Here is a 21,077-nt window from a genome sequence, read left to right as displayed (position 1 = left end):
AAATACAGTGCAATACATACATATTGGTTTGTATTGGGCTTTAACAACAACTAAATCTGGAACTAAGCACGAACATGGAAAAAGGGAAATGCCGCCCCCTTGTGGAAAAAAACATTGTTAGAGGCCATGGCCAGTGCTTTATCAGCACCTAAGCATGAAAAAAAAAACTGAACAAATTCGGGAATGGCGCACAACGTTATATTTTCAATTCCCAGATAAATTTGTGAATGGCAGTGAATGAGTTAATGCCTGAATTTAGTCAAAAAAATAGTCACACAATGATCAGAGTGATCCAAAAGAAAAGTTTAATAATCAGCCCCCCAAAAAATATTACAAAATTAAAATGACATACATAAATTTCACAATCAAATAACTTTCAAATAAATTTCTTGGAAATATTCATTTTCAAGAAAAAAATATGAACAAATCGGTTTTCAAACTATTTTTCCAAAATAGTTGAAGATATTTTTTCATTTAAAATGCACTATTTTTCAAACAATATTCTTAAGAGGGGAAAAAGCACTTGCTTGCCATTTTTTTAAGTTCTAAAATTGTGAAGCATGTCAAAAAAAGTTCACACACACACACACACACACACACACACACACACACACACACACACACACACACACACGCACACACACACACACACACACACACAGAGACATCCACACACACATACATTAAGCCACCATCGTGCTTCAACATTCATCACCTTGCGGAAGTCAATAATATTCCGCAAACCCACCCACAGCATGGTCAGAACTCCAATGTAGCTTTGTCATCGCAGTATGTGGTCCCGAGCGGAAAGAGTCTTGAAGAGTCCATAGCCCAGCGGGGGCAGGCAACCAGGAGGGATGGTGGGGGTGGGGGGGCTGAGTTGATGGCGGTGTTTGAGTAAACTCTAGTTGCGAGTAGTATTCAGAAACTAAAAACAACCCCCACCCCCTCCCTCCCTCTGCGGCGCATCTAACGACCTCATGGGCTGGCATTAAACCAACCGACCATGACGTCATTATTATAGACCCTCCCAACCCCAGGTGGGACCACGCTTGTCTTGATCTATTACAATCACGCTACTCGTGTGCCCGATGCGTAGCCTAATGAAAATTTAAGAGACTCGTAAAATTTAGATTTATTCCAGAGTCCTTTCAGTCAAATTGCCTTGACGAAAAATAAGATATTTACATTTGATTGACACCGGCATGCAGGTATTTATTTGACACATTGATATTGAGAAACGAGTGAAAAAAACATGACAAAAATAAGTCACTTTACAACTAACTGTAGCACTTGACATGTAATGTCAACTGACAAACATTTGGAACATGACACACTTTTATCCCCATGTAGTCGATTTAACATCAGAACACAAGAGACAATTTTCGAAACCCCCCCCCCTCATCCACCTAGTCTCCCAAGCCGCTCCTTTTCAATCGTTTAGCATCTAACGAAACCAGCAGCTTTCTATTCATTTCCCACCTTTCAAGCGGGGAGGAAATGAATCACAGTGCTGTCAAGGAGTGATGCGGGAGCAATAACCGCGTTGGCGATTGTGGGGGTCGGGGGCAGGGGGTGAAAACTTTCATACAACTGGTCGTTTTAGTCCAGCGGTACACTTGGGATGTCTTAGCGGAGATAGCTGCTCTCTCAATGCTAACGGAGAGGATGCTGTCATTTATTTTATTGGTCTCCTCTCCATCTACGTCGACGTCTCCTAAACACAGAGGAGGGTTTTAAGGAAATATTTTGGATTTTCAAATTAACAACAATGATGTTAAACTTACACTTGGGCCAGAAATCCCCACACCCACCCCGATTTGGAACCACCCTATTGCCAAGTCTGTTTACAGCAGGCTACCTCAAAACAAAATGGCCAACTTCTTGCCTGAGTCAGACTGTTATTTGTATCTGAATGATGTTTCAAATCCTCGCACGTTCTTCTTTATGAAGTACAGTGATACCTCAGCTTACGAACTTAATTGGTTCCCCAAAAGTGTGTGTAAGGCGAAAAGTGTGTCTTCCAAACATTAATTTACCATAGTTTCCAGGTCCACATAAAACATAAATTTCCCCGAAATAAGCCTTTAAACCACACAAAATCTACCTTATTGTATGTATAATAAATGTGCTATTGTATTGTAATTAAAGAAATAAACTGTACTGTATAATAAAGTGATTTTATTTACCTTTGTGATGGTCATTGATGTAGTTGCCTCTTGATGATATCCGAGTGAAGTTGCCGTGCTTTCTCTGTGATAATATCCTCACTCACACTGTCCCCTGCGAGCTGCTTTTCGTTAATCCAAATCAACAGATGTTTTTCAACCTCTTCTATTGCCTGAGACAATTGCTTAGACAACACAGAAACTTAGCCACACATAGCAATGGTCGACTTAGCATACTGGTACTGGGACGCTAAGTCACACAAACACACACCTCGCTTGTGTTTCTCGATGATCTTCTTCTGCTCGACAGTAATTTTGTTTTGTGTCCACTTCGGCTGAATACTGGCCTGTGGTGGGGTCTTTTTCGGTCCCAAAAAAGCAAAAGTATCCACTCGATAGCAAACCACGTATGCACTCGGAGGAAGTGGGTGTGGAAAAGTAGTCCGGCAGCCACGGTGGCAATGTTCGGCCATGTAGTTTGGTGTTCTTACGCTGAAGACTAGTCAGCCAGCCATTGTGGCGCTCCGTGTGTTTCCTAAAAACTAGTCTGTATGCCAAGATTATATTCTCGCGAATTTAATGTTCGTAAGGCAAAAACTTCGTTGGCTAAAGTGTTCGTAAGCCGAGGTATCACTGCATAAGGTAAACATAACTTGAAATATGCATTTTCATCTCTCACCAGAATAGTTGGTGTGGCATTTTGTGTGAGAAACATTAGAGTGTCTCACAGCTGCGCAGCATATTGGCACATTTAACAAGGACACATGGACAGTGTGTTAATTTGTATTTTTTTTGACTGTTCACGACTGAGTTATTAAAAGCTGAGATGTAAAAAAGTGATTGAAAATGAGTTAGAGAACGGTGTGGCCTGACGTTTCCCGCCTAATGTAGATGTCTTCCGAATAACACATCCAAATCAGTTTTCAAATGAAAATGTATGGGCGCAACTTTTTTAGAGCACACATCAAATTGTCTGCGGGGCTAATTATGAAGCATTTTGTGTTGTTCTCTCTTAGATTTTGAATTAACTTTAAATGTGTGTTGCCCATGATGAACACAGCAAAATTTCAAACCCCGATGAATGAACTAAATAAATAGCATTTTGATTTGCCAATTTCCACGGTCGACTCCATTGTATAATCATCGTTTTTGTGGTGCATCCTTCTAATAATGTTCGTGCGCGTTGCCGGTTAGCTATCTCACGCTTGCTACTCTCGCACCATGTTACAGAGCACATCACTATTTTGAGGTTTGCCATCTGTGTCGGTGCCACAGCATCCCGGCCGGCATCTCTCGCTGGATGGATCAGCGCGTGATGATGTGCCAGGTTCTGACTGGAGAAGTGGCCCACAGTGCGTGGCTTGTGAGGTCATTGGCGCAAACAGCTACATACCTTTTTTCTCTCCCTATTTCTCTCTCTCTCTCTATTTCTCTCTCTCTCTCTCTCGCTCTGTCTTGCTCTCTCACTCTCTCTCTTTTGTTTTCTCTCTTTATCTCTCTCTTTAGCTGTCTCTCTCGCTATCTTTAGCTGTCTCTCTCTGTCTCTCTCTCCCTGCTTTCTCTCTCACTCTGTCTCTCTCTTGCTCTCTCTCTGTCTTGCTCTCTCTCTTGCCGTCTCTCTCTGTCTCTCTCTCCCTGTCTTTCTCTCTTGCTCTCTCTCTCTCTCTCTCTCTCTCTCTCTCTCTCTCTCTCTCTCTCTCTCTATCTCTCTCTCTCTCTCTCTCTCTCTCTATCTCTCTCTCTCTCTCTGCTTTCCCTCTCTCTCTTTCTGGGTCTCTCTCTCTCTCTCTCTCTCTCTCTCTCTCTCTCTCTCTTTCTCTTTCTTTCGCTCTCTCTCTCTCGCTCTCTCTCTTTCTTTCTGGTTTTCTCTCTTTCTCACTCTCTCTTTCTCTCTTGCTCTTCTCTCTCTCTCTCTCTCTCTCTCTCTCTCTCTCTCTCTCTCTCTCTCTCTCTCGTTCACTCGTTCTGTGAGTGTGAAAAAAATTCAGGAAAGGCTGAAGCATGAGAGTAGCAAAACGCCTAAAGGGACATGAAGCAGATATTACACTTAAGCGAATCGAAAGGAAGAGTGAGTTAATTCAGGGGCTTCAACAGAGGTGATGTTTTGGGGTTTTGGGGGGGGGGGGGTGAGCTAGTTTCTTTATTGGATACTTTGGCTCTTCTAAACTATCACAAGTGATGACTAGGGGCTAAAGATTGCTGAATTGGGAGCAATTTATCTTCGCTGACCCAACTTGAATTTATGAGTCTTCATCAGGCCTATTTAAAGATGAAAGGCCACGATTTTTGTGCCGAGCGCAAGTCAAGCGCAAAGTACCAACGGGTTCGATATTTTTTGGCGTTTGGGATTTTCATAGTCGTCGTTGTGAGATTGAACACAGCTAAATTCCATTTCAGTTCAGGATAGGAGAGACACATTCTCTCTCTTTATTTCTCCATTGACGAAAGCATAATGGACTTTCTTTGAGATCGGCGCATGCAAAGGTTTATAAGGAACTTGTAACCGCTGTGAAATTGGCCGCTGTAAAAGTGTCCATTCTCAGACTTTGCTATCTGTGTGTTTTATTCAATTTGCTTTCTCGTTATTGGATTTGCCTTTATTAGTCTCGCAGTGGAGAAATGTACATTTCACAGCATTGTGAAAGTGCTTGTTTTGTCTCGTGTCTACTAAAGGTGCCACATTTTCCGTTTGATATTTTGGAGAGGTTTTTTTTTGTTGACATTGCATTCCCCTGTGTTTTCAAACGCCAGCCTGGAAGGTGATTTATTTATTTTGATTCTATTTTGTATTCTTTTATATTATTTTCGGTCCGTTTTTGTTTTTCCAGTTTTAATTTTTTGAATATTTTTTAATTTGTTTTCTTTGTAATGATAAGTTTCAATCGGAAATATATTTATATGCTTAACTATTTTTTTGTCAGACAGTCAGCTGCCTTCCCCCATCTTCAAACCAAATTCAGAATCAGAAAACCTTTATTCGTCCCACAATGGGGAAATTTGCAGTCCACAGCAGCAATTTGACAGGGGATGGGGTGGGGGGGGTGAAAGGATAGAAAACAAGATATTCTAAGGATAACAAAATAAAAATGTCAACTGTATACTGTGCAAATGTAAATGTGCAAAACCGTTTCATGAAAAAAACGTATCAAGATAGGCATCATAAAAAAGTATCAAGATAGGCATACTGATATGTTGCATCAACCCATATTTACAAGTGTCCAGTTTTTTTTTCCACATCCTTGTCCTGCAGTCGGATTTATTGACTGATCTTCAAAATCTTGTGTGATTTCCATTTGTGTCCATTGCAAAACAAATTTCACACTGTCATACTAAGTTGTGGTCAGTTGGCCTGCCTGCTGCAAAAAGTGACAAATAGGCATTCCTCGAAATCCATTTCCAAATGAAACATTTTCAAATTGAAATCTGGTGGAATTGACCCTGTAAGCACATCGATGACGCCGTGACTTATTGCAGCGGTAATCACAACGTGTCACCAAGATGTATTATTAGCATCATTGGCTCTAAACTTGCATTATGACATGTCAGGGACATCGTGGCCAACACGGCGGTCGACCTCGCCATCATCAATCTTCGCCAACGCGCTTTCCGCCTGCTGCTTTTTAAATAAGTGCGTTATAGACATTTTTTAGCATGGGGGGTCGGGTGGAATTAATTAGCATGCTTTTTTAATGCCCTATTGAGTGATAACCTTTCAGAGGATGTCAATTTGAATGAACCATCTGGAGTTTTTAAATCAGCATCACGGTCTCTGTGCATCTGTGCTTTTTTTTCTCTTGACAGCTCCAGGCCTGTTCATGAGTCAAAATATTATATATGGGTCAGTATCAATACAAAGCTTTTATCAGATATGGTTTTTGAACTGAATCTAATTTAACGTGTGAAAGGTGAGCCGAATATTGTCTGAGATGTTGCGGTTGACCTCGGAACAAAAGCGTCAGTTTTGCCATATCAGTGACGAGAATGCGTCTTTGACCTTATATTATTTGTTGCTTACGATGCAATGCTGATCGATATGGCACACAAGTGTCCTGCATTGTGCGGCTGTTGGCGTTTGGATCAATGCTTCCCAGCCAGCACTTTCGCTGTCTAATTAATCAAAATCACACTTCAAGATTGTTGATGTATCTGAAGGGTGGTGGTGGGGGGGGGGGGAGAAATGAAGCCTGGCTATGTTCCGGGTGCATGGGAAAGGCATTGATTTTAGATTCTGATCAATATCTGGATTTTGTCTGCACGGTGGATGAGCGGGTCAGCCTCACAGTGCAGATGTGTGGGGTTTTCCTCCTTGTGCTTGCGTGGGATTTCTCCGGGTGCTACAGTTTCCTCCCACATTTCATAAAATATGCATGGCAGGTGAATAGAACACTCTATATTGTCTCTGGATATGATTATGAGCGCGGATGATTGTTTGTGCCCTGTTATTGGCTTTTTTTTAAATATATTTCTTTGCTTTGAATTTTCACTAACTAAATAATTGTATTTATTTGGAATAGTTTTGGACACTGTTGTGATTGGTTGATTTATTTGTTGTTGCTTATTTTTATTTTATTTCATTTCATCCTCTGTAGATAAGTTGTACTTTTAGGCCAGGGTGGTTGGGATTTTAGGAGGAAAAGTAAAAAAAAAAACAGTCTCATAACATCTGATTTTACTTAGTCTTGGTCACCATAACGACCAAGGCAGAGGTCATTTGCGACAACAAGGTGCCCCGATTACAAATTAAAAGAAAGCAAACTTTTCAGAAAGTACTTATGCAGCTTGGCTTACCTTTTAGTCTTGATGGGATATTCTGCCTGTCGCTTGACACAATGATTTTCTCACATTTGGTGTGATGTTTACTTATTCACTGCCAGACGATGTGCAAAAATGTCTCCACGCGTGTTTTGGTCATTTTCACTCAAATTGCAGGGCCCACAGAATATTGAGTTTTTAGAGTACATTAACATTCCATGCAGCGTAAAAAAAACTTAGACTCTCTTCTTTCATCAGAAAAAAAAACAGTTAATTCCCAAGTTATAAGGGTCTGAAGTTATCTGAGCTTGAAATGGGGCGGATGTTCAAAATCAATACGATCTTCAGAAAAAAAAGTTTATGCTGATTTCGTTGTAGAGTAATCTGCAGTGTAACTCGGGTGGCTGTACAAAAGGCAAATTCATGGGAGGGAAAAACATTGCCTGAGGTCTGACCAGCACTTGATCGGCAACCCCACGAGAAAAACCAAAACCCAAACAAATTCAGGAATGGCGCTCCATGTCATTCTTTTCAATTCTCAAATTTATTCGGGAATGGCAGTGAATGGGTTAATCAGCCCTACTGTTACATCATAATGTGTCCCGTTTCGGAACGGCTCATTCACAGACTGATTTTTGCCAACAGGAAGCTCACGAAAGATTTTCTAACGACCACTTTGACGGGGGCGCCAGCCCTCCAGACACCTGAGTGTTTGTTTACAAGCTATTAAAAAGTCAATATGCCTTACGAAGGGACACCTTTCCAAATGTCGCTGACTTTTGTCACCAGAACAGGGATGAAAGCACACAACCAACTGAGCTCATCGCTTTGTGATTGAATGGAGTAGCCAGAACATTTTATTTGAGGGGGAGGGGGTCCACCTGTATTAAAAACAACCATATCAGAGACCGGAGGGGGGGGGGGGGGGGTTCGTACTTTGAGTCCATCTAACATCAGTCGGGAGGGGAAAAAAGTGATAGGAAAGCAGGATGTTATTCTGTGGGTGACAAATGAGCTCGGCGGGAAGGCAGCAAAGCAAACAGATTGACTTTATCAAAGGTGAAAAAGAGGAAGAAAATAACCATGGAAACACTTAAGAGCAGCCATCCATTGCAACGGGTGCTGTTAAACTGTCAAGTGGTGATAAAGGCAATGTTTGGGGAGGGGGGGGAGGCGGCGTCGAGGGCTTGGAGGATACGCGCGCACCCAAGCTCGCCTAAAAATAAGACGGTAGAGATCGCAGGCAAGTCAAGCGAAGTCACATTAGATCTTAGGGTGGCGACGGGAGGGGGTTGAGGGGGGCAGTGTAAATCCATGGCCGTGCCAGCACGCCTCCGTGCAGCCCGTCGCTCCGGATTCATCAACAGTCAGTGGCAAAATGTCACACATTGCATCGCCTCACCCTGGGCGGCGCTCCTTTAATTGCGCCGGCCCGGCTAACTGACTTTGATGGGCCCAGCTTGAGGTCGTGCACATGTGCGTGTTGTAGGGGTGGGGGTAAGAGGGGCCGATGACGGCCAGCAACAAGACAAGAAAGCAATAAAACTGATAAATGACGGCAGTACTCACAGAGAAGATGACAACCCCCCTAACTTCCCCAGACCCCCCACTTGTCCCACGCCTCTGAGCATGCCTCTGTCTTCACTCCAGAGGAGGCCTTTGATTGAGCACTCGTCCGTTTACAGACTGGCGCTCCCCCCCGACAGCTTAGCGATCAATAGGATTATGTTTCTTAGAAAGTAGCGAGGGCCGCAAGGATGGTGCTGGGCTGGCCTTAGGGGTGGGGGGATAGGGTGTGGGGGTATCTGTTGAAAAAGATGCTATTTTGATGCAAGGTGAGACAGGGAACCCATTGAAACTTGTTGCTCAATGTATTTTATTTCCAAAGTATTGACTTTTATTTGCATGTGTTGTTTAATCTGACCTGTTGTTTTTCAAATGTGTTATGTATGTTCAAAAAATAATTTAAATAATTTATTTGGTTTATGATTTCATTTCAACTCATTCACTGACAGACATGTGTCCACTCTAGTGCCAGGGTTTTTGTCATTGTCACTCAAATTCCAGGACCCACAGAATATAAGTTTTAGGACTACATACAGATTCAATGCAGCGTTGGAAACCTTAGACTATCTTCTTTAATCAGAAAAAAAGTGTTAATTCCTAAATTATATGAGTCTGGAGTTATGATCTTAAGCTTGAGTTATGAGCTTGAAATGAGGGCGGCTGTCCAAAATACAATGCAATATTGGTTAATTTTTTGCCGCGGGCCACATTGTAGTTATGGTTTCCTCTCGAGGGTCGTTATGAATTTGAGGAAGCCATTAGTATGTTTAATCCCCTCCACATATTACATATAGAGCACACAACAAATTAATAACTAGTTTTCAAATCTGAGGTCAAGAATAATGACTGTTTTTGTTGTTTACATACAAAAATAGGACATTTTGGTTAGGATTTTAGCAAGCATCATGGAATTTCACAAGTTTGATTTGCTTTCGGGGACCGAAAACAATGATGTAGTGGACTGGATTTGGCCCCCGGGCCTTGACTTTGACACATCTGATATAGCACTTTAACAACAGCCGAAGTTGAAAGAAAGCGCTAACATGGAAAAAGGGAAAATGCTGCCCCCTTGTGGAAGGGACATTGTTTGAGAGCATGGCCAGCGCTTTATCGGCAGCCATGAAAAAAACAAAACCCGAACAAATTTGGGAATGGCTTCTATGTCATATTTTCAATTTTCGAATACATTTGTGAATGGCAGTGAATGAGTTAAGATATTTTTCTCATTTGTTTCATTTCCTTAATCGATGTGTTTTTTCAAAGCATACAATAATAATAATAATAATAATAATAATAATAATAATAATAATAATAATACATTTGATTTATAAGCACCTTTCAAAACTCTCTAGGACACTTTACAGTCACGTGCAACACTTAAAGGACAACCGACGTCTCCGGACAAGTTGTGTCCATAATTTGTAAAATGTCTTCAAATCACTTCTACTGAGCGTATTTTACAAAGATTCCACTGCATATAGCTATATTTTACGTTTTAAGACTCGTGCTGAATATTCCGGAAGTCTTGTTTTTGAGTTGGTGACGAGTCCGTACGTGACGTCACTGAAGGAACGCCCCTGACCGAAAAAAAAACGGACACATTGTAGCAGTCTTTCCATCACGTCAATGCTTGTTTGGTCTGAAAACCTCGTGTTGCACCAGAAAGAGCCAGAAGAGGGCGTCCAAGCTCCATATAAGGAATTTATCAGCCTGTGGAAACGGGCTGATTCATTCCTCACAACACCTCGGTGGCCATTTTCTGCCTCTTTTTGGGTCAGACATTTCCCCCCAATGTTGCCTCAAAATGGCACGAAATAAATTCTTTACAAATCGATTGCAAACATGTACGATTGTAAACCTGGAGATTTACTGTTTCATTTTATTGTCTGATTGTTATTGACTTTATTTATGTGATTTTTTTTATGTTGATTTTGTTGTAATTGTGATTTTCTTTCGTTTCGGATGATTTTTCCGTACGTGGCTCTCAACTGTCAACCAAGGGCAGGGTCAGACAGCTACCGATCGTCTGCAGGCAGGCTAAAAAAAGAGGGGGAGACGGCAGTAATTAAAAACATTATTAAAAAGCCCTTAATTTCCTACCATCCCCGGAGTGCACCAATAAATACGTGTGTAGATCGGTGCATGTGGTGCATGCAGCAGACACAATTGATCCCCTAGGGAGAATCCCGGTCTCTATCCTTGCATGAATACAAGGATGAGGGTGGTGTTTGTGTGTCATGGGATATGCAAATAATCCCCACATTTGCATGCAGAAATGCTGTAAACCATAGCCGGAAATATACACACACGCGCGCACAAATGTTTGTTTTCTTTTTTTCCTTTCTTACTTACAGAATTGTATCTAGCAGCCATAAGAGTGCATCACATATTCACGCCAGTTAATGAGCAGAAAAAGAAGCAAGGAGAGAAGCAGAATGTCTGGTCAAGGGATGATGTGCTTCTTTTTTCCGTTGCTTTTTTTTCCACATCTGTAAAGGAGCCTTTTTGTGTGTATTGGCGCGCACCAATAATCAGAAATCAATGCGGTCTCCCGTTCTAATAGAGTGCTGATGCGAGGGTTGCATGCAGGCTGGCCAGCCAGAGGGGGTGGGTGCTTAATTGAACAATGAAAAGTGAATGTATAGCGCATGCATTAGCATAATCTCGAGGCTTCAAATGTCTTTTATTTATTTATGTATTTTTTACTATACTAAATCACACTCAGGGAAGAATCAGAAAACCTTTATTCGTCCCACAATGGGGAAATTTGCAAAGAAAAAAAGTGTATGGAAAAAAAGTGAATATATTGTGCTGTAAAAACTTTACTTTACCTCTGCACAGTGGTGTGCGAAAGGGCTTATGGCCACTGATACTTGATCATCATTCAAATATATACCATATCTATCGAATTTATCCACATACAAAAGAAGCCCAGATCGCATTTGATTAAAAAAAAAAATAATGTTTACATTAACTCATTCACTGCCAGACGATGTGCAAAATATGTGCCCATTCCAATGCCACAGTTTTTGTCATTTTCACTCAAATTCCAGGACCCACAGAATATTGAGTTTTAGGACTACATAAACATTCAATACAGCGTTAGAAATCTGAGACTCTCTTCTTTCATTAAAAAAAGTTAATTCCTAAATTATGGGTCTGGATTTATGTGATCTTGAAATGAGGGTTGAAATGAGGGTGCTTTAACAACAGCTGTAGAACAAGGCGCAAAATTGGGAAAAAAGGAAATGCTGCCCCAATGCAATAGCACCCAAAGAATAAAGAACAAAACCCGAACAAATTTGACGCTCTGTCATATTTTCAATTCCCGAATAAATTTGTGAATGGCAATGAATGAGTTAATGCCCAAATTTAGTTAAAAAAAATAGTCATGTGTTCATCAGAGTGATCCAGAAGAAAAGTTTAATAGTCATCTAGAAAAAATGTTTTTTTAAATTACAAAATTAAAATGATATAAACCCATTTCACGGTCACATAAGTAGAAAATAAATTGGTAATTTTCAAGATTTTTTTTCTCAAAAATTAAGACTATTTTTTTCCAAAAATAGTTGAGGATATTTTCGTGAATGGCAGTGAATGAGTTAATGCCCAAATTTAGTCAAGAAAATAGTCACGCATTGATCAGAGTCATCCAAAAGAAAACTTAATTTAAAAAAATCACATGCACATGCCCTACCCCCCCAAAAATGTTAGTAGCAAAACGAAGTAGCTCCTTGGTATAATCGGCATCTTTACATAGATATGAAGTTAAATTAAAGATTGAAAAACAAACAAAACACTTTTTTAAGTCATCCACCCACTGAAAATATGTATGTGTGGTGCATGCATTTCCATAATTGAGTCATCAAACACTACGGCTTCAAAAAATTGGCCCAAGTGCTTATTTTAGATGCGCTTCCACATTTTCCACAGATGGAGAAATGGCAGAGAAGGAGCGGCACTTGCTAATTGCGAGCTGCGAGACATTTTGGCTTGTTTTGACTCGACATTGTCTTTTTCTTGTTCTCTTTTCTTTTGTTGTTGTTTTGTTTTGCTTTGTTTTGTTTTTTTGTCACACAAATGTGTGACATTGTGCAGTGCACAATATTGATTTGGCTCAGGCGGAGGATGAAGGCGGGTATTAATCCGTTCAAATCATCTCCCAGGCGTGCCTTTTATTCCCGCTCTCACCTCTGGCGCGTCGCCTCGCGTGAATTTTAGCTGCCGCTAATTTGAGCGGGCGGATGCGCCGGCATGCTCTGTCAACTTAAAGCCCCCCCACCCCTTGCCCCGACTACCCCTGCCAACCCTCTCGCCTTCTTCAGCCCATGCCCTCTTCAAAGCGCATAAACACACCACGGAGGCCGATTAGTGTCAAGGACTTTGACTAAACATTGCACATGCAGATTTAACGCCATGTGTCGGGATGCGCTTTCGAGGGATATTTTCACAGGTTTTTCCTACATCCGAACCCCCGACCCCTCTCCTACCTCTCGTTTCAATGTAATCCCCCAGCCTTCCCCCCACTAATGGATGTAATATTTACACTTAAACCATAATCGTTTAAACATTCATTCACAAGGCCGTATTTGGCGCTCGCTGGCCCTGACAGCCTATTCATCACCAAGTAAACATGGAGAAACTCGCGGCCCCCGCCTCCCTTACAGCAATCAATCAGTACGCCCGTCTCCTGGCAAACCATCATCCCAGATTAATCACGGTGACGTTTGTATGTTGCAAACCCATACTTATACCTCCCTTGTTGTAGTTTTTTTTGGGGGGTGGGGGCGTTCAAGCAAGCACAACAACTGGATGGGTTATTGTCAGAGATATTTGGTCAGACACTGTGAACAAAGGCTTGAACACAAGAAGATTGTCTTTTACTGCCGGCAGGGGACATAGCCATTAATGACCGACGCCTAACTTCTGCAGCCCTCTGCCAAGCTATTTATTGAGCCAATATGCAAATTTAAGTTATACATTAGTAAAACGTAATATTCTTGATTTGAATACCACGCCCCTGGACATACCAAGCACCAACATCCATACAACAATAGAATGTAGACATTTTAATGAGTTGTCATTTCCATTAATTTATAGATTTGTAACCTGGCAAATGACCTCTTCCTGCGAAGGAGTTTACCAAGTCCTAAATTAGGCCAAGGCCAGATCTCCTACATGAAGATGACAGTTTAACAGGCTGTGTCTGTTCACTTCAGATTTCCCCCAGATTGTCTGTGCTTCCATTGTGGGCCTTGTGTTCGGTGGTATGAAACTTTTAAAAATGATAGCTTCTTTTCTGTCGATTCACTATCAGTCATTTTATTAGGTACAATTCAATTACATGCATCGTCCCTTATCATGTGGTCACAAAAATATGATATATATTTTTTTTAAACCCTTGGTGACATAAAATTAACTCATTCATTGCCATTCCCGAATTTATTTTGGGAATTATAAAGCATGACGTGGAGTGCCATTCCAGAATTATTTCGGGTTTTGGTTTTTCATGCGCTGGTCATACTTCTGGCAATGTTTTTCCCTCCCACAAGGGGGAAGCATTTGCCTTTTGTACAGTCACCCCCATTTCAAGCTCATATAACTCCAGACCCAAATAACTTAGGAATTAAGTTTTTTTTCTGGTGAAAGAAGAGAGTCATAGGTTTCTAATGCTGTATTGAATGTTTATGTAGTTCTAAAACTCAATATTCTGTGGGTCCTGCAATTTGAGTGAAAATGACAAAAACCCTGGCACTGGAATGAGCAAATTTTTGCATGTCATTTAAATTACAAAATATATAATAGTTATCAAAGTAGAAAGATGAATACAACCATCAACATTTTTGAAGTTTCTCTGTAAAAATGTGATGTACAGTAACTTTTTGAAAATGCTACATCTGTCCACAAGGTGGAACCGTATCGTTTTGCTCACAGTCAAACGAATGTCCTCTCCCCTTTGTCCATGTTGTACTTTACACTTTAATGCTCTTTTGGGTATTTTAGATTAGACAACCATTTAAATATAGAATATTCCACACAATATAAATATATATATACACACACACAATATTTTACCCTTCACAGTAATATCGAATCACCTTGGTTCACCGATAATCCTTAATTAATAATACCTTCCTGTCATTTGAACAGTTTCTCTTAATCTCCATTTTGAATTCAGCACCACGCGGGTAGCTTCGCCACATCATTTGGATTAAAAGGAAAAAAAACAGAAAAGCCGAAACACATTTTGAGGACCTGTAGAATTGCAGCTTTTTCGGGCAAAAATGCGTCTTCTCTCAGAATATCTTCACTCTGATCGTCAGACTTTATGACTAATGGGAAACTGATTTAGTTGTTTTTTTTTCGAACATAAATGAACTTACTAACATAAAGAGCACTCCAGGCGTCTTTTGACTTTGTTTTCTGGATGAATGTGGGCTCAAACCTTTGCTACTATTTCATTTCACAATATGATTAATGTTGTTGCCGGATATAATGAAAACGAAGCTACTTAGCTTCACTGTTATCAGCCCTTTTATGGACAGACAGTTGTATCGTGGACGGCTTATCGTAGGTCGGTGCTGTTGGACAGTCTGCGGCTGGATAGATGCATGGCTTGAGGAGCGTAAGAAGAGCGGAGCGTAAGCGCCGTGCGCCGATGCGTATGTGGAACTATCGCGGCTTAGAATTGAAGCGGATTTATGTGGGACAGGAGATGTGAGACAATCTCTTTTCGTCAATGGATGCTACAGCTGCGTGTTTGCTTTCAACATTTAGCTTGTCGTAGACGTGCACATTCCACCATGACGTCCCCGATCCACTGCTGAAAAGGATGCTTTGATCCTCTCCTCTTTCATCTAGAACTGCTTCATGTCACAAAGAGGGTACAGAAAGTGCTGAAGACTGAATGACTCTCTGTGTCTTTGTGTTGTCATATTATTTGTTATTTATTTATGTATTTTATTTATTTATTTATTATTACTTTATGTTACTTCCGGGTTGAGTGAACGCTGGCGCAAGTGGCTGCCGCTGCCCACCCGCAGAAAAAATATCCTGTGACTGTATAGTGTCCTTGAGCATTTTGAAAGGCGCTTATAAATGAAATGTATTATTATTATTATTATTTTTGATTATGATGATTTTGATTATGATTATTTTGATTGTTATAATAATAATAATAATAATAATAATAATAATAATAATTATAATTATTATTATTATTATTATTATTATTATTATTATTATTATTATTATTTTATTATTATTATTACCTAACGTGCAAAACTGAGTCAACTCCTGTGCGAGGGTTTTTGTCATTGTCACTCTAATTGCAGGATCCAGAGAATATTGAGTTTTAGGACTACATCAACATTCAATGCAGCGTAAGAAACCTTAGACTCTCTTCTTTCATCAGAAAAAAGAATTAATTCGTAAATTATATGGGTCTGGAGTTATCTGATCTTAAAATGGGGGCAGCTGTACAAAATGCAAATGCTGCTCCCTCCTGGAAGGGAAATACATTGGCAGAGGTCCGACCAGCGCTTTATCGGCATTCCTTGCAAGAAAAACCAAAACTGTCCAAAACCGGCATATTTTCAATTCCCCAATAAATTCGGGAATGGCAGTGAATGGGTTAATAAGCCAAATAAATGAAAGGGTTGGCTGAACATCACATGGAATGCTTTGCATACACATACAAAGTTTGACTCATGCAAATGTAGCAAAAAATGTCTTTTTTTTTCCTTCTCCTTTTTGCATTCTTTTATGACCATCTGCTGACTTGAAGCATCGAAGATGAAGGCTTATCAACAGCTGGCGCCACATCACATGTACAAGTGAAGCACATCTCAAAGCGTGTGGAGACGGGAACGCAAAACATAATTGGGAAGTAGCTCTCGTGTTCTACCCAAGTATACGCATTTGCTAGCCAAGAATTTTCTAAAGGAGTTGTAAAATGTGGGATGGGCATTCCCAAGCGAGCACTCACCTGCAGCCGCACGTACGCCATTGTACAATAATGGCAGGGGGAGGGGTTAGTTTTCTGCTGAAGAGCATGTTATTCAAATTGAATCTCAACAATGATCTCATGGTAATTTTAATAACAGATCATGTCAATATTGCCATTATCATTTCATCGCTATTTGACATGGGGCACAATACATGGAGCCCTGACAAATTCTTCCTAGCAACAAGTGACAAATGTGTGAGCTGACCAGAGGGGAGAAAAATCAATTTTGGTTGCAATTTTATGTATGTACTGTAATTTAAATTATATTTTAACACTAAGCATCTACTATATTTTATTATAAACAGAATTACACTGCCATCATTCATATTTACCGTATTTTTCCGGAGTATAATGCACACCGGAGTACAGTGATACCTCGGTTTACGAAGCCCTTGGTTTACGAACTTTTCAGTTTATGAACGTTAAATTTATGAAAATAAACATAAAATATATAAATAAGCGACACGCGCCAGCGTTCACTTAACCCAGATAGGAACTCAGATAGGAAGCTAGCTAGATAGCTAATAGATAGCTAACACAGTAGATAGCTAGCTAGATAGCTTGCCAGCTAGCCATACCGCTAATAGCTAGCTAGCTAGATAGCTCGTCAACCAGCTTATCCCAATTTAAGATCTGAAATCCAATTTAAAACCCAATATTGCCAATAACCAACCGAAGTGGAAAATCCTAATTCAACACACTAAATCCAAGTTGTCAAGATCAAATTGAAATCGAAATCGTACTTTGAAACCCAAATTTGAAAAACCAACCCCAATGTAGAAACCAAATATAAAAGTCTACTTTCAACCTGAATAATAATAAAACTAATATTTTGAGTAGTTTTAAGGCTTAGAAAATTAGAAAGTAGAAAATTATGTTTTATGGGGACCTGGGAACGGATTATTCTCATTTTAATGGTTTCCTATAGGAAATTGTTTTTTGGGATACACACTTTTCACCTTACACACTCTTTCTGGGAACCAATTAAGTTTGCAAGCCAAAGGGTAAGGTATCACTGTATAAGGAGCACTCCCAATAAATGTGGGTCTTCTCAACATTTTTCATATATATAAGGTGCACCGGAATATAAAGCTCAATTTGAATGAATGACAAAAGTTTTCCAAATATAATATATACATATACATGTATAAAAGTTTTCCAAATATAAGGCACATCACATTATAAGGCACTAGAGTAAAGGCTGGGGTTACGCACTACTTCTTCTATAGGGCAGGGGAGTCGATGGCTGCTGACAGTAGTTGTGAGATCTGTTGTGGCTCACATATAAGGCGCGACTGCGTATGAGGCACAGGGTCATCTTTTGAATAAAATCAAGGCTTTAGGGTATGCCTTACACACCGGAAAACACGCTATTTCAGTGTATTTCTTCGACACCTGTATGGGTGTGGCTGAAATGGACTTTTTAGTTGTTCCACTAAGCACAGTGAACACGCCCGCACTTGTGTGAGGTAAATCGATTCCCCGCCTTCTCCTGCTCCTCTTCGTCCTTCTTGCTCAGCTCAGGAGAAAACACAAGAAGACGCTGCCCCTCCTCACACAAACCGGCTTATTCACACCAAAACAGGTAGTGAGAATTTTCACAGCACAAAAAAAAATGCTCACTTTGTTGGAGTTTGCTGAATGTATGCACTGTTTTGAAATTTGGGTTGTGTTGAACATTGCGAGTAAATGTCTTGCAGCCACCATGCAGACGGCAGAGGCCTTGTCAGCCATCCTGACCACCAACAGGAACTGCTCGTTCGAAATTACCAACGTGAGCTCCGTCTACTGCCTCATCAACCCCAAGTGAGTTGCAATGAATCGCTCTTGGGAAATTTTGTGGGGACAATTTGGTGGAAAGCTGGGGAAAAATAGCCCATAAATAACTTGGGGATGACTCTGTGTCCCAATACGTCTCTCCGTATTATGTACATAGCGGACACTGTAGAGGTAGTGCATGTTTTATTTTATGATTCTTTAATTCCGTATTTATTCATATTTTCCTAACATTTCCTGATTTGTGTGCTTATTTATTTATTTATCTATTGGTTTTTATTTTAATTGTTTGTGTCTCTTCGTGCTACAAATATATTGACCACTGCATGAATTGTATGTTTGTGTGTGTATGTATTTATTTATTTTTATTTTATTGGTTTGTTTCTCTTCATGCTACAAATATATTGACCATCGTATGAATTATTTGTATTTATTTATGTAATTAATTTGTTTATCTACTTGGTACAAATATATTGACAATTGCATGAGTTATTTGTTAGTGTATTTATTTGTTTGTATTTTATTGTTTTTTTTTATCTCTTCATGTTTCAAATATATTGACCATTGCATTATTTATTTATTTATTTATTTATTTATTTATTTATTTATTTATTTATTTATTGCTTTTTATGTTTTGGTTTGTATCTCTTCATGATACAAATATATTGACAATTGCATGAATTGTTTGTGTATTTATTTATTCATTTTTATTTTCATGTTTTTTTGAATCTCTTTATGCTACAAATATGTATATTGACCATTGCATGAATTATTTGTATGTATATTTATTTATTTATTTATTTATTTATTGCTTTTTATGTTTTGGTTTGTATCTCTTCATGATACAAATATATTGACAATTGCATGAATTGTTTGTGTATTTATTTATTCATTTTTATTTTCATGTTTTTTTTAAATCTCTTTATGCTACAAATATGTATATTGACCATTGCATTAATTATTTGTTTGTGTATTTTATTTATTTATTTATTTATTTATTTATTTATTTATTTATTTATTTATTTATTTATTTAATAGTTTTTTTTATTTATTGCTTTGAATTTTTTTGGTTTATATCTCGACATGCTACAAATATATTGACCATTGCATGAATAGCGACAATTATAATTTATGGCCATATTATCGCTGATCTGTTCCATGTAATTTCTATTTATTTATTTTTTTAATCAACTCACTGCTTCCAATTTAAACTTTTGTATTGATGTAAAAAAAAACAAATACCAAAAAAAAAGTGTGTGACACTTACATCACTCTGCCGGATGCGCCTATCCATCATGCGACGACACACGCACACTGCCTCATTGCACATCGCAGGCAGGTACCCTCAGTGTTGCTTCGATTTATGCACGCCATCGATCAGCATCAGGTATCTCTCCGTCTTTTTTTTCTCACACACACACACACACACACACACACACACACACACACAGTTTTTTCCCATCAAACATGCTGAGGATGCATTGTGTAACACTGTTTCCTGTCAATCGTGTTACTGTCCCTCGTATGCCGCATAATGCAGCAAAGCGCTCCGCCCAGGCATTGGTCCGATATTTTGTGGAACCGACCGGGGCGGTTTGCAGTTGTTAAAATACTGTCTTGTCGTTTGTTCGCGACAGGGTGTACATGTCGAGCGGCTTCTGCCACCACCCGCCACAGCCCACCATCCGCAGTATGCACACAGAGCTGTGCTCCTTCACCAAAGACGACAACACGGCCACGGGCGCCGTGGGCCTGCTGACCTACGACCTCTTCCACATGCAGAACCGCGTGTCTTCTAACCGCATGGCCATCATGTTCTCGGTGCCCTACGACCGTAATTTGTACAAGAACCGGCTGGCGGTGGGCATATTGCAGGCAACGCGCGCTTGCGACAAGTCGCTGCACGACCAAATGTACGAGGGCAAGGATATGAGCGGCTTCAAGCGGGCCGACGCTAGCGGTTGCGGGCTGGTGTACGGCAACACTCAGGTGGATGTCAGGGCCACCATGTCCACCGTGGGCAAGGCCATCGTGAAAGTGGAGTTTTACGATCAGTTGACACGCTAGTGCTTTTCGCTTTGGTCAGACGGCAAAACGGGTTTGGCCTTCGATTGGTTAGGATTTTAAAAGACGGACTGCCATTTTAAATCAATTACAATTGCGGACCACCAAAATTTTTTTGACTTCCCAGTGTTCAAAACACGCAAAGAATGAAAGTATGCATGGCGGGAATGCCGGTTCGTGACTTTGTATTGTGCCTTCAATGTTATTTGATTGATATAATAAAGCACTCACCTACAGTAGAATTGTTTGTTCGCTCTGGCGTCATTATGGCTCATGATTTCACTCCAGTGAATCGCAACTCGGAGCGGCTCTGGTTGGCTGTCTCATTGAAAACTTATTTGAACTCTCCATCTTAGTTTGATAATAATAATAATAATACATTTAATTTATAAGCGCCTTTCATAACGCTCAAGGACTCTTTACAGTCACAGGATATTTTTTCTTTGGCAGCGACACGCGCCAGCGTTCACTTAACCCAGATAGGAACTCAGATAGGAAGCTAGCTAGCTAGCTAATAGATAGCTAACACAGTAGATAGCTAGCTAGATAGCTAGCCAGCCAGCCATACCGCTAAGCTAGCTAGCTAGCTAGATAGCTAGTCAGCCAGCTTATCCCAATTTAAGATCTGAAATCCAATTTAAAACCCAATATTGCCAATAACCAACCGAAGTGGAAAATCCTAATTCAACACACTAAATCCAAGTTGTCAAGATCAAATTGAAATCGAAATCGTACTTTGAAAC

The 21,077-nt window shown here is 40.0% G+C and overlaps 1 protein-coding gene and 1 long non-coding RNA gene across 2 annotated transcripts in view; both read left to right on the top strand.

The window, feature by feature from the left end:
• Positions 1–17,762, top strand: part of LOC148885524 (uncharacterized) — a 148,936-nt gene extending 131,174 nt beyond the window's left edge. Inside the window, exons 7-8 of the long non-coding RNA XR_016118087.1 lie at positions 10,841–10,993; positions 16,273–17,762. This is a non-coding gene — a long non-coding RNA (uncharacterized LOC148885524). The remainder of the gene's footprint in view (positions 1–10,840; positions 10,994–16,272) is intronic.
• A 158-nt stretch (positions 17,763–17,920) lies between these two features.
• Positions 17,921–20,576, top strand: LOC148885523 (uncharacterized). Its single transcript, XM_089018942.1, has 3 exons — positions 17,921–18,079; positions 18,195–18,300; positions 19,908–20,576. The coding sequence occupies exons 2-3, from the start codon at positions 18,200–18,202 to the stop codon at positions 20,335–20,337; spliced, it is 531 nt and encodes a 176-aa protein (XP_088875068.1). The 5' UTR covers positions 17,921–18,079; positions 18,195–18,199; the 3' UTR covers positions 20,338–20,576.
• Positions 20,577–21,077: the final 501 nt, after the last annotated feature.

Source organism: Hippocampus bargibanti, linkage group LG17 (genome assembly GCF_051943395.1).
Source record: "Hippocampus bargibanti isolate YZ-2025 linkage group LG17, ASM5194339v1, whole genome shotgun sequence".
In the NCBI taxonomy this organism is placed as follows: Eukaryota; Metazoa; Chordata; class Actinopteri; order Syngnathiformes; family Syngnathidae; genus Hippocampus; species Hippocampus bargibanti.
The sequence above is the reverse complement of the archived record's forward strand: the minus strand, read 5'-3'. Positions and strand labels throughout refer to the sequence as shown.

Excerpts from the sequence above, each read along its gene's own strand:
- LOC148885523 (XM_089018942.1), top strand. The coding sequence starts at position 18,200 with ATGCAGACGGCAGAGGCCTTGTCAGCCATCCTGACCACCAACAGGAAC. Across the intron at positions 18,301-19,907 it reads TACTGCCTCATCAACCCCAA|GGTGTACATGTCGAGCGGCT; the intron begins GTGAGTTGCAAT and ends TGTTCGCGACAG.